The 14,016-nt window shown below is 36.9% G+C and overlaps 1 protein-coding gene across 1 annotated transcript in view; it reads left to right on the top strand.

Moving 5' to 3' along the window:
* The window catches only part of LOC129275257 (ATP-binding cassette sub-family F member 2-like), a 31,761-nt gene that overhangs the window by 6,651 nt on the left and 11,094 nt on the right, over nucleotides 1-14,016 (top strand). Inside the window, exons 4-8 of the mRNA XM_064108214.1 lie at nucleotides 572-760; nucleotides 4,208-4,475; nucleotides 6,077-6,179; nucleotides 9,440-9,535; nucleotides 11,494-11,613. Of these exons, the coding sequence (XP_063964284.1) occupies nucleotides 572-760; nucleotides 4,208-4,475; nucleotides 6,077-6,179; nucleotides 9,440-9,535; nucleotides 11,494-11,613 (776 nt within the window). The remainder of the gene's footprint in view (nucleotides 1-571; nucleotides 761-4,207; nucleotides 4,476-6,076; nucleotides 6,180-9,439; nucleotides 9,536-11,493; nucleotides 11,614-14,016) is intronic.

Raw genomic sequence — 14,016 nt, 5'->3', positions numbered from 1 at the left:
TCAAGACCATCGATGTCAGAAGGTTGAAATGTCCCCAAACTGTGCATGGTGGCCACATGGAAGAGCACTCGCTTCACGAACAGGCGGTTGTGTTTACTTAACCTGCATTCCTAGTAGTATGTCTACTCCTGTCAGCATATTTCTCAATTTTTTGCATTACCTTAATGATAAATGAAAGTAGTCACAATAAACACAGGTTTCAGGAGAAATTCTGTAAAACCAGATTAGACTCTTCTCATCACCATGTCATCTCTGATCTACTGAAATCATGAAATCTAAACTGAAAAATAATCACACTGAAGCTGACCAACACAGATAAGCACATCTAGGACAATGTGTTACTAGTATTATTACATGTACTTGGAAATACATGTAGACACAAACTTTTGATGTAATGTCATGCTTATTTTGCTCATTTCTCTGCCAAATGCACAATTTCTTCAAGAATGTTTTGGGCACATATTTTTCATTCATAGATACAGACACAAACTCATTTTGAAATCATTACCACACCTGGCATTTATCTTTAAACAGCTGTACTATTCATTTTAAATTGTAATTCTGTATCCAGGCAAGTCGACTTTACTGCATGCAATAGGGAAGCGTGAAGTACCCATCCCCCATCACATGGATATCTTCCATCTATCAAGGGAGATGGCCGCCAGCGACAAGACTGCTCTAGAATGTGTCCTAGAGGTAGACGCTGAGAGGGTACGACTGGAGAAAGAATCAGAAGAACTGGCACATTTAGAAGGCCCAGGTTTGTTCAGTTTTTAAAGTCATTTAATCTTCCACTATTGAGCAATACTTATTTACTTTTTACTGTTGCAATAATGAAAACAAGAATAGGGTTCCATGTTACAAAGAGTTTTGATTGATCCAATCAACCTGAACTATGAAAATTCGTTAATATCATAATTTTTCCTACAGGAAATTAGCAAAATGTCCTCAGCTGAATTACCAAGACAAAGATGAATAATATTAATAATAATAATAGCTGGATTTATAAAGCGCTTTTTGCCTGAAGATACAAAGCGCTGCTATTATTACCCCGGCTTTAGCTCAAGTTACCATCACCGGCGCTCAGTGCATGCAAGGAATTACTCCTGCCGGGTACCCATTCACCTCACCTGGGTCGAGTGCAGCACAATGTGGATAAATTTCTTGCTGAAGGAAAACATGGCTAGGATTTGAACCCACGACCCTCTTGTTTCAAAGGCGAAAGTCAAAACCACTAGACCACGTATGAATGTATGAATATACATCATCATCTAGAAAATATTTTGAATAAACATGCAATTTAGATGTTAGGCGTTGCTGGCTTTCCATAGTTGTGGTTGATCGGATCAATCGCAACTCTTTGTAAGATGGGACCCTGATCCCTGGAAGTTACACTGGGATGTCGGTCATGCCATTCACACTTGTTACAGATGTGCTGTAGCATGCAATTGAGCTCATGTGCAATCTGGATACATATGTCGTGAAAATGTAATATCACCTATACAATAGGCAGTTCCATACACCAGGAGGCCTTTTCATAAAGCTGTAGGTAAGTTAAGAGTGACTTAAGAACAACTGGTTATCCTTTCTTGTGGTAAATGATATTCACCATTAAATGTTCATCAGTGATTATTGCATAATGATAAAAGGATCACCAGTCACTCTCAACTTATGAACAGCTTTATGAAACACCCACTGGGGGGGGGGGTCTTTCATAAATGGATGCAATTAACATTTGTAATTGATGTTAACTTACTGTACATGATTTTCCTATTACATAAAGATAGAACTTTATCGAGCAGTTGATTGCATCTTTAATGTTACAGGCCAGGGACCTATTGCACACAGTCAAACCGTCCTATCAGCACTGCATTGACTTTAAACGTAAAAGCGATACAACGTTTTGACTGACCGCTTGCATTGAAATCGCGGTCAGGGTTGTTGTATCGCCTCTGGCGTTTTTGAACAGTGAAAAAATCTAAACCGCTCAAACCGAAATTACAAGCATGTAGCTGTTTTGCGATATTTTCTCCGATCTTTGGTTTTGTGTAAAAATAAAGATACCAATGTCAAGCAATATTTGTGGTCTTTCCAACCATGTTTTTAGTAATGATTATGTTTAGGCAGGGGAGCTAAGTGTGAAAATTAGTTTTAGAGTAAGATTTGTAGTCGATTTTCTCTGAAATGGGTTTGCACCGTCGTAAGTGTGATACGACGGTTTGGATGACTGCCAACGATATGCTTGTTTCATTGGTTGAAAATCAAGAAGCGTTTGATCGCAAGTCTTTCAGCAATGGTCCCCTATACTGGTAGTAACTTCCTGATTAATTATCAAGGGCATTTTAACTCACAACCATAATGGAAAAAAGTTCAAACTCTGACTTACAGTTGTGCTCAGAAGTATTCATACCCCTTGGGAAATCACTTTTTTTTACATTTTTAATAAGTAAGAGTAGAACTGGAGTCAGTTACAAATCAGTCAAATACATTTAGGTATCATGTACAAAAGCATGCCATTTTTATTTTCACCTCATTTGCATATCAAAAGAATAGATAAATTTCCTTGATTTTCTGATGTCCAAAAGTATTCATACCCCTGTCACGAACCACAAGTTAATAATCAATTGAATAGCCTTTATTCGCAATGACTGCCTCCAGACATCTCCTATAGTTTGTTACTAAGTTCTTGCATGTCTCTACAGAGATTTTGGCCCATTCCTACTTTGAAATCCTCTCCAAGTCCTTCAGGTTGCTGGGCTTCCCTGCGTTGACCTTCACCTTGAGCTCTTTCCAAAGGTTTTCGATTGGGTTCAAGTCAGGACTTTGGCTCGGCTACTCCAGTACGTAAACTGCATTCTCTTGAAACCCTGTTTTGACCTTCTTGGCAGTGTGCTTTGGATCATTGTCCTGTTGGAAGATCCAATCGGGGCCAAGTTGAAGTGTTTCAGCAGACTCTTCCTGAAAAACAGCCCCTAAGCATTATGCTCCCTCCACCATGTTTTACTGTGGGCACTGTGTTCTTTAGGATAAAGGCTTCCTCTTTCTTCCTCCAGATGTAGGCAGCATCTCTGTCCGAACAGCTCCATCTTCATTTCATCAGACCGAAGAATAGACCTCCAAAAAGTTTAATCCTTTCCCAGATGTCTTCTGGCAAAGTCCAAACGTGATCTTGTGTGGTTTGGTTTTAGGAGTGGAGTCTTCCGTGGCCGTCGTCCATTCAATCCTGCCTTATTCAAGGTCCTCTGGATGGTTTGCCTGGAGATCTTGGTCCCTTTGCCATGGAGATTTTTTAGCATCTCCTTTGTGGTGATTCTGGGGTTGACAGCAGCAGCTCGAACTAAACATCTTCCTTGCCTTGCTGAGACTTTGGGCTTCCCTCCGGGTCTTTTAAGGTTCTCCACTTTGTTGAAAGTCTTGAACTTTCTGATGATGCTCTGGACAGTAGCCACATGAACCTTAAAACGCTTGGACATTGCCTTGTAGCCCAAACCTTCTTTGTGAGCATTCACTATTCGCAATCTCAGGTCGTCACTAAGTTCTTTTCGCTTGACCATGATGAAGTTTAAGCTGATTCTGATGAACTGACAAAGATCTTGCCACTGATTCTCAATTTATAGAACCACTGATATTTCTGGAATTAAAAGACTGACTTTCTCAACAAAATTTCATTTTAAAAATGCGAAAGGCCCCCACCTCCCCAATCTTGAATTGAATTGATTTGAAATCAATTTTATCAACATGGCAACTAACATCTGGATAAACCCCAGAAGAGGGAAGATTTCTGAGATCTAAGGAACTTCCTCTTCTTGGATACCATGCAACATGGCTTAAATTCTTCTGTATTCATGCCTGACATTATAGGGTCCAGTTTAAACCATATGGGGGTAGTAATATATTTGAATTATGGAAAAATAAGGTGTATTATACTTGAGAAAGACAGGGGTATGAATACTTTTGAACATCAGAAAATTCAGAAAAGTCATCTTCTCTATTATTATGCAAATGAGATAAAAATAAAATTAGCATGCTTTTGTAGATAATGCCTAGTAGTATTAAACTACTATGCAAGTTAACCTAGTTCAGCTTTGATTTTTATGAAAAATGCAAAAAACACATATTTTCTTAGGGGTATGAATACTTCTGAGCACAACTGTATCTCTATAAAAGTCAACTTTAAGTCAAAATTCAAATGTTTATTTATTCACAGAGGCTGAAGACAGGCTACTGGACATCTACGACCGTCTGGATGAGCTGGACGCCGACAAGGCGGAGGTCAACGCAGGTCGCATCCTCCACGGTCTTGGCTTCACCAAAGAGATGATGCAAACAAAGACAAAAGACTTCTCCGGAGGGTGGCGGATGAGGATATCCCTAGCAAGGGCGCTCTTTGTGAAACCCCATTTATTACTGCTCGACGAGCCTACAAATCATCTCGATCTAGAAGCTTGCGTGTGGCTTGAGGAAGAATTGAAAGAGTCAGTTATTTCTGTAAAATCCTCATTGTTTTCATCCATGTATACGTCTTTTAGAGAGTTTATTCATCCATTGTTGGAATTTGTTTCACATTTTTCTACCTGTGTAGACAAGACAGAAACTATAATTTATATTGTTACATTTACATGTACTGGTGGAGAAAGGTAGGGATATCATTTTCCCAGGGAAATAAGAGATCATATTAAAAAAAGCCCCTGCGTTCATTATTGAAATTTCAGGGTTTTTCTAATGAAATATCTAAAACAAGCTATCATTTGATACTTTTATTCATCGTATTTTAATTAATTATTTTGAAAGATGTGCATATTTCACTTTTGTGCAATACAATTACCTTTAAGATAAATATTGAATGGCAGCGTTGAATGTTAAGGTTACAATACTTGGGGCAGAGGACAATTTTTAGAGCCGTTGATCTTCAATATAGTTCAAAGTTCACTTATGAGTAGAAGCAATTAATATTGGCTTTGTGTTGAAAATATCAATTTTTCTCAGAGCCAAAATGGTTTTAACAAAATATGATTTCATGCAAGATCAAAATGATTATCAAGTGACATTTCTTAAAGTATAGCAATTTTTTTTTCAATTTTGTTGTTTGCCTTTTTGTCTCACCTGCATAGCAGAGTGAGACTATAGGCGCCGCTTTTCCGACGGCGGCGGCGGCGTCAACACCAAATCTTAACCTGAGGTTAAGTTTTTGAAATGACAGCATAACTTAGAAAGTATATGGACCTAGTTCATGAAACTTGGCCATAAGGTTAATCAAGTATTACTGAACATCCTGCCTGAGTTTCATGTCACATGACCAAGGTCAAAGGTCATTTAGGGTCAATGAACTTAGACCATGTTGGGGGAATCAACATCAAAATCTTAACCTAAGGTTAAGTTTTTGAAATGTCATCATAACTTAAAAAATATATGGACCTAGTTCATGAAACTTATACATAAGGTTAATCAAGTATCACTGAACATCCTGCATGAGTTTCACATCACATGACCAAGGTCAAAGGTCATTTAGGGTCAATGAACTTTGGCCGAATTGGGGGTATCTGTTGAATTACCATCATAACTTTGAAAGTTTATGGATCTGCTTCATGAAACTTGGACATAATAGTAATCAAGTATTACTGAACATCCTGTGCAAGTTTCAGGTCACATGATCAAGGTCAAAGGTCATTTAGGGTCAATGAACTTTGGCCAAATTGGGGTATTTGTTGAATTACAGCCATAAATTTGAAAGTGTGTTGGTCTAGTTCATAAAACTTGGACATAATAGTAATCAAGTATCACTGAACATCCTGTGCGAGTTTCAGGTCACATGATCAAGGTCAAAGGTCATGTAAGGTCAAAGAACTTTGGCCACGTTGGGGGTATTTGTTGAATTGCCATCATATCTCTATAAGTGTATTGGTCTAGTTCATAAAACGTGGAAATAAGAGTAACCAAGTATCACTGAACATCTTGTGCGAGTTATAGTAGTTTTCAAAATCAGCACTGCTGCTATATTGAATCGCGTGATGCAGGTGAGACGGCCAGAGGCATTCCACTTGTTAAATTTAATTTTTTATTTTTTTTCATCCCACAGGTACAAGAGGATATTGGTTCTTATATCACACTCACAAGACTTCTTGAATGGAGTCTGTACAAATATACTTCATGTACATAAACAGAAATTAAATAGCTATGGAGTAAGTATTTCTTCCTTTTTTTCTAAGTTTTCATTTTGTTTGATACATTGGTCCGTATTCTGAACTCAGGTTTAGATTAAACCCTGGTTTAAAGTAGTGGTTTAACTATGGTGAGCGAATTGGGGCACAACTCCCTAACAGTACACATCCAATCTATTAACTCATATGACACCTAAATTGTTCATAATTGTCTGGGAATGATAAATTAAGTATTTTCATGTATTTTTCTTCATTATGAAAGCAAAACATTAAACATAAGAAATATACAATAGGAACAGAATTTTTGAATATTTGGCTCCCCATAATTTAAGCACAGAGTTAGACCATGGTCTAAGTTAAACCCGACTTCAGAATACGGGCCATTGTGTCCATCTATTAGAAGGAAGTGTACCCTTGCATCATGTTGTTTTTCATGAGCTGAATCTTGACAAACAATAATAAAGGTTTGGTGAAATCTATCAACAAATAACACAGTTAAAATCATTTCAAAGGGTTTTCATTTGCTTCTGCAATTACATTCATTAATTGCAGTCATACCTTTGGCACAAATCAAAATTTACATCACAGCAAAGACTGCCTACTAATTATCCAAGCATAAACCTATACTACATATGTAGGGTATCAAATTATTTGGGAAATATAATCTTACAGGCCATATGTAATACAAGTGTCTTCATGACACTTGTATTTAAAGTTGAATTAAGAAGACGATTCCAAATATTGAGATATTTACATTAATAGCAACCTTACAACCCCCCAAACACTAATAGGTGATTCGACCCCCCATTTTCTTTTTTCAAAATAGTGAATTTGAACGATTTATCCCTACCCATTTTCCCTGAGTTCGCTCCTGCAATGCCTACCGAGACGGGTGTTCTTTGAGTGTGACGTCACCGGGGGGTATTCGGTCCCGGTGTAGTAAAAAAGGCAGTGCCGTTTTGTACTATGCACGTACTCCTTCATATGGAATAACTGCTGTTGAAGTTGTATCTGCGAGCCATAGAACTTGCAAAGAGGAAATGATTAAAATATTTGTGGCCGTACTATTATTCCAAATCTGTGAATTCCCTCAGAATGATACCATAGACCCTAAAGGAATAATTTCAAGGTGAATAATATGAAATTTGATCGAGATCTTCTCACCAGTCGATAACGTAGCAGACGTGTTATTATGACATATTTATCCGCGTGTGACGCGGCTCTTGCAAAAAAACACAGTTGGTTGCGGAATTGCTTTGTGCCGACCGGCCGCCCGCTCCGGCGCAGCTAGCTGTCGAGCTACCGTACCGTTCTTGTTGTCTTCAACCATAGAGATGTATACTAATTACTATATATCTTTCTGTCTTCAACTCACTTCCGAATTGCGTTTGTATGTGTGACGGTGACCCCTAGCGTAATTAAATATAGAAAACAACTCAGAAGGCCGAGAAAGAATACTATACGTTTGGTTCAAGATTGTTCTGTGGAATGAGCTATGAGTGGAAATGATCCAGAGGATATAAAAGTGGAGTCAAAGATAAAAGAAAAGAAGAAAAAACGCCAGGGGATCGCTGCACGGCCATGAACTAAGTCGACATACCAGACCGGTCCATAACAGTACACTCAATGCCTGGGTGTTGTGTGTACTAGTATTATGCGTTCAGCGCGCGCTGAGCTAGCCGCCGGAATTACTTTCTAGCTATACTCACTTGATTGAACATCGTGATAAAATAAATGAGAAATAGTGAAAATATCATTCAATAACTCACTGTTTGCTATCTTACATCATGATTGAAGAGTTCATGGTGGTTATTCATACTGTTTTTTATACAGGGAAAGTAAAGATTTGTACATATCAGTCCTATTTGTTTGATTTGAGTTGCTTTGAAAAAAAATTGTAAAATATCTTTCTCTCTCTGCATAGCATTTCTGTATGACATTCAGGCACCTCTTATACTAAATTCCCCCCGGTGACGTCACACTCCGAGTGACTTTTCTGTACACTCGTCTCTCGGGCTCTGACAGGTGGCTAATTTCATAGACTTTCAAAGCAAAATATCGAGAAGGCAGAGGATTATTGTGACATGCTATGTGTTTGAACAACTTATATATACTATATATTGTATGTAGAACCTATATTTATGGAAACTCACCCCCTTCTTAATTCAACTTTAAAGCTAAATGACAGTAGTTGCAGTAAAATACTGATTTCGTGAGAAAGTCTGTAAAACCAAGGTTAAGTATTACTATATCATCGTGGATCTAGATCTGGTACAGTTACATAAACTGAACTTTGTGAAATCATAATATCTAAGCTAAAAAACATTCACACTGAAGATCGCCAACACAGGTAGGCACACGTGGGACAGTGTATTATTATTGCTGCATTAAAGACCCGACGGAAGTGACAGAATCCGCGCTTATTTTGCTCATTTCTCAGCAATTACACAATTTCTTCCAGAATCCTTTGGCACATATTTTTTATTCATACAAACAGACACTTTGGTGATCATTATATTAAATTCTGTAAAAAGTCATTTTGAGATCGTCCCCACAACTGGAATTGATCTTTAAGGTGATGCTTTTTGAAGTGTAATTTTTTTTCTGACTCCCACAGTAGTATATAGCCTTATGTTTCACTCATCTGTACAGATACAGTATAACAAAATATAAATGGTTATAAAATAGGTAAATGTTCTTGTAGTCCATTCACCAGCTGCCATTGGGAAATTTCGTAACGGATAGTAGAATTGTTGAATTGTGACTTCCTGAATAGTGTGAACCATCACATGATTATAAAGAAACCTTTTGCTTTACCAGATTCTGAATGAGTTCAAGTTGGAGAGAAGGTTTTCGAATGATGATGGTATCACTGGTATAAGAACTCAGAAGCATGCCCTGTTCACATTAAAGTTTCAGAGTGATATTTAATCTTCCATCCTGTAGAGAATTATAAAACATTCTATGTTATGTGAACAGTGCTGCTGCAGAAAGCTATTTTGTTACTGACAATGCTTCCTTATGTAAATAAAGTACAAATAAAATGATGAGATGATTTTCTTTAGATCAAACTAATGTTAAGAGTGTGTTGGATGTTGTTGCATGGGCCTGTACTCCACACTTTGTGGGGAAGTTATCATTGATTTTGAGGTTCAAGCCCTTGACACGTCTTTCAGCCTAAAGTCGGTCCCAGACGTAAATAATCATATCTGATTGAAAAAAATAAATCGCACACACAATGTAACATCCTCTTATCTTTTGGGTTTTTTTTTTTTACCTAGGGTAACTTTGATTCATATGTGAAGACTAGAATGGAGCAAGAAGAGAATCAGATGAAGAAATACCAGTGGGAACAGGATCAAATTGCTCACATGAAGGTTAGTGTGAACACACCCCATTATCACAAACCAGCCACCCCAAAAATCAACAATAAGTCACCAGGGATGGTCCTCTGTGTAAAAAGCCCTAATAATAGTTTGGTCCCCGAAACCAACTCTAAGTTGCCCAAAATGAATTTTTAGATTTTTATCGAGTTTAAAAAACCACATCCTAAGCTTTCAAATGATACATAACTTGTCGAAATTGATCAACAATAACACGAGCATGTACATGATTTTCAGTGAGAACTTCAAAGAACAAGGAGGAAACAAGGTTTGGGGTTCACTCAAGTAGTGACTCTTCCAAGCAGTCTGTAAAAACTTGTGCCAACGAAGCTCTTGTGTCTTGTTTTCTGTTCTATTTTAATAATTTGAAGGAGAGGAATTACTCTTTCAGATAAGCTAACTTGTTTATTTTTTTTGCTTTTTGAAGACCAAATTATTATTTTGGTGATTTACAGAGAAAGTTCCCTGGTGGGGTACTGTTGGTTTTGGGATAGCTTGTCATAAATTATTCTAGGAGTGAAAGGCCCGAATTCACAAAAATGGTTTTTAAAACCATCGGTTGAACCCATGGTTTATGCAGATTTCCTGTATAAATTACGCTTATATATCATGTATGTTAAAAAATGTCAAATGCTGATGCATGCTTTTGTTCACAGTGTGCCTCGTTGACGCCTGTTGCCGTGGTTGTCCATGCTATTTTATTCATGAGTCCACTGTTTTGAATTAATTAGTCCACCCTCCAAACAATGGACTCATGAATAAAATAGCGTGGATAACCATGGCAACAGGCGTCAATTTGGCGCTTTGTGACAAAAGCGCGCATCAGCATTGGACATTTTTTAATATACGCGGTAAATAAGCGTAATTTATACAAGAAATCTGCATAAACCAAGGATTCAACCGATGGTTTTAAAAACCACCTTGGTGAATTCGGGTCTACATGTTTGCCATCAGATGATTATACTAACCTAACTTGCTTTACCAGATTCAGAATAATCAGTGAAGAGACATGGTATTCAATGATGATGGCTCACAGCCCTAGTATAAGTTCATTTAGATTTCTATAAATGATTCCTATAAACATATGATTTAAAGTTTGAAAATAGTACATGTATATTATCTAAAATATATCCATGGGAATACTTCTCTTGACTTCAGAGCAGAGCAAGACTGTAGGAGCGTGGCTGCATTTTCAACATTGACATCTACTGTAAGGTCAAATTTTTGGAATGACACTATAACTTAGGATGTATAGGGACCTAGTTCATGAAACTTGGACATACGGGTGATCAAGTTCTATTGATAATCTTGCATTAGTTTTGGGCCAAATGATCAAGGTCAAAGGTTATCTTGGGTCAATGAACTTTGATCATGTTGGTATATTAACATTGAAATCTTAACCGATGTTAACTTTTTGAAATGTTATTACTTTGAAAAGGACACTGTATGAGGACCTATTTCATGAAACTTTGACATGGGGGTAATCAAGTATCACTGATCATCTTGTACATGTTGCAGGATACATGAGGTCAAAGGTCATTTAGGGTCAATGAACTTTGACCATGATGTGCTATCAATAAAAGAACTTAACCAAGGTAAAGATTTTGAATTTTTAAGGTGATTTTAAAAGTATAAGTACCTAATTTATCAATTTTTCATATGATAATTAGCAATTATCAGCTATGGATGAGTGTAATATCAAATGTATTTTAAGGTTCTGATGTCAGCTTGGGGGGGAAAAAAGAAACCAATTGTTAGGATTTTCTTATTTTAAGGATTATTTTGAAATTATCAGTCGCTATAATATTAAACGCGGATATAATGTTTCAACAATTAGTTGAGTATTATTTCAGGTAAATGGAAGTTCATTTCAGATCAATTAACTTGGATAAGAATTTATATTTTGTTCATTATTGGAATAAATATTTTGATTCTTTCACTCTTTTTTTCAGGATTATATAGCAAGGTTTGGTCACGGAAGTGCCAAACTAGCCAGGCAAGCTCAGAGCAAGGAGAAGACGCTGAGTAAGATGGTCGCTGCTGGCCTTACAGAGAAAGTAGTATCAGATAAGGTAAGGATTATGGATTGTTGGGAAGGTTTTAGCTCAGCAAGTTCCGTGTTTGGGAAAATGAAAAGGAGATAGCTCCATCATATTTAACCGAACTATTAATTTGACATCAGACTACTCATACTCTAAGATCAAGCACAAAGCGGCTGTTTGCTATTCCTCCCATTGTTACCAAAACATATGGTGAGCACTCATTTGCAGATGCCTCTTCCGTCTTATGGAATGCACTTCCTAATTATACGAGAAATATACATGATTTAGATAAGTTTAAGACTTCCCTAAAAAAGTATCTGTTTAAATTGTAATAAATTCAGTGCCCGACACTCTTTACTTACTTTCTAATTTCTTTCCTTAATTTCATCCAAGTGCATAAGGACATGCATAGCTATGTGTTATGCGCTATAAAAGACCTGAATATTATTATTTATTAAATATTAAATAATGAGACACTGAATCGGAGCTGCCAACTAGTACTGATAGTCAGTAATTCATACTGAAAAATGAGAAGAATACTGATGGTTTTATGCAAAATACTGATTTCTAAAGTTTCAGTTTTATACATGTATGTTGTCCTATGGGATTTCTTTGAAAATACTGATTTCCTCACCAAAGTACTGATTTTTTGCTCATCCGGCCCTTCGGGCCGGATGAGCTTATGCCGTGGCCGGCGTCTGTCGTCCGTCCACAATTTCAAAATGCTTCTTCTTCACCATTTCAAGTCCGATTTCAATTCTGTTTGCTTTATATGATAGCACTAGGTGGGGGATTCAAAACTTCTACACAGAATTTTGAAACTCATTAAGTATGCTAATTTATGCGCATTTTTCAAAATAAAAAATGCTTTTTTTTTTTTTTTTATTTGTTGACCGATTTTTTTTTTTTTTTGCTTCCATCTGGTAGAGCTTTATGAGGTTCACCAAACTGCTATACAGAATTTTGAAATTTTGACTAGAACAATTTTTATGCTAATTATGCAAAATTAATTTATGCACATTTTTAAAAATTCACATGAAATTAAGTCTGAGTCGAATCGATTTTAAAATCGATTTTAAAATCGGTGTTCGATCGATGTCATCGAACGCCGATCGATGTCATCGAACGCCGGTGCAGATTTTGCAAAATCGGTGCATCGAGAAAAAAAATAAAAATACGTCGGCTGGTCGATTCATTTGGTTCACACAATCAAACATCAAAATAAACAATAATATCCAACTTGACTACTACTTACTTCATTTATATTGCCCCCAAAATGAAACCGATTGTGTTATTATGATGCCTATTCACCATTAATTTGAAGTTTATTTTGATCATAGTTCGAGTCTTACTTGATTATCGAACATTGTCAACATGTAGAAACTCTTTTGAAGATCGTAATATCACCATATAATAATATTTTAGATGACAAAACAGAGAAAAATTATGTTTGATTTTTTTTCCCCATCAATTTGAAGCTTGTTTGTGCCCAACTTTGGGCTCAGGGGGGCGTTTCATGAAAGGACTTGTCGGACGTTTTATCCGACAAGTCCCATTTTATCCGACAGTTACCATAGTAACAGTACCTCTCAGCCAATCAACATCAGAGAAAGATGTCAGATCTGACAACTTGTCGGATGAAAATGTTGATGAAACACTCCCCTGATTTCATGAATGGAAAATATGTCAGACGTCATCGAACGCGCATGCGCATTGTGCTTCTTTTCTCGGAGCTCGGAGACGTCCAGAGATTGAATAAAAAATAAAAATAATGCCAGTATAATACTATTAATTCTTCCATATGAACAAAACATGCTTTGCTGACATCGTCAATATTTTTAGTATGGCCATAAAATCTTATTAAAATCGTAATTATTTAATATCCAATAATAATTTATATGAATTTAGAGCTCGATCCGAGACATTCGTATTTATTTTGATCACAAGCTCTTGTGTCTAAAAAAAATGGATTATCATTATCAGGATTAAGTCTCGAACATCGTCAGAACTCATATTCCACAATCTTTCCTCACAATCGTTATATCAGCATTGAATACCAATTCAAATGACCATCCAGAGAAAATTACGTATTCCCATCAATTTATTTGGAGCTAATTTTGGATCCAACTACCCCGCCAACTACACAATCTCAGGCAAGTTACAGCTCTCTCCCCACTGTTTGCACTTGTTAAAGATGGCGCTGGCAAGCATGCACGCCTGTCGTTTCGGGAGAGTAAGTGTACGGGGCTGCGGAAGGGGTTGGTGTGTGCGAGTCTGGACCGCGAATGCTAGTTGAACGAAAATCATTCTGATCGACTCTGCGTGATTCATGTCTTTAATATTGTTTCATTTTAAACTTATATGTTATCATTTGCAAATATCATTGTTGAAGATATTTTGGGAAGAATTCTGCATTGCTCCCTGGCCTTTTTT

This window comes from Lytechinus pictus, chromosome 13, assembly GCF_037042905.1.
Source record: "Lytechinus pictus isolate F3 Inbred chromosome 13, Lp3.0, whole genome shotgun sequence".
NCBI lineage: Eukaryota > Metazoa > Echinodermata > Echinoidea > Temnopleuroida > Toxopneustidae > Lytechinus > Lytechinus pictus.
The sequence above is the reverse complement of the archived record's forward strand: the minus strand, read 5'-3'. Positions and strand labels throughout refer to the sequence as shown.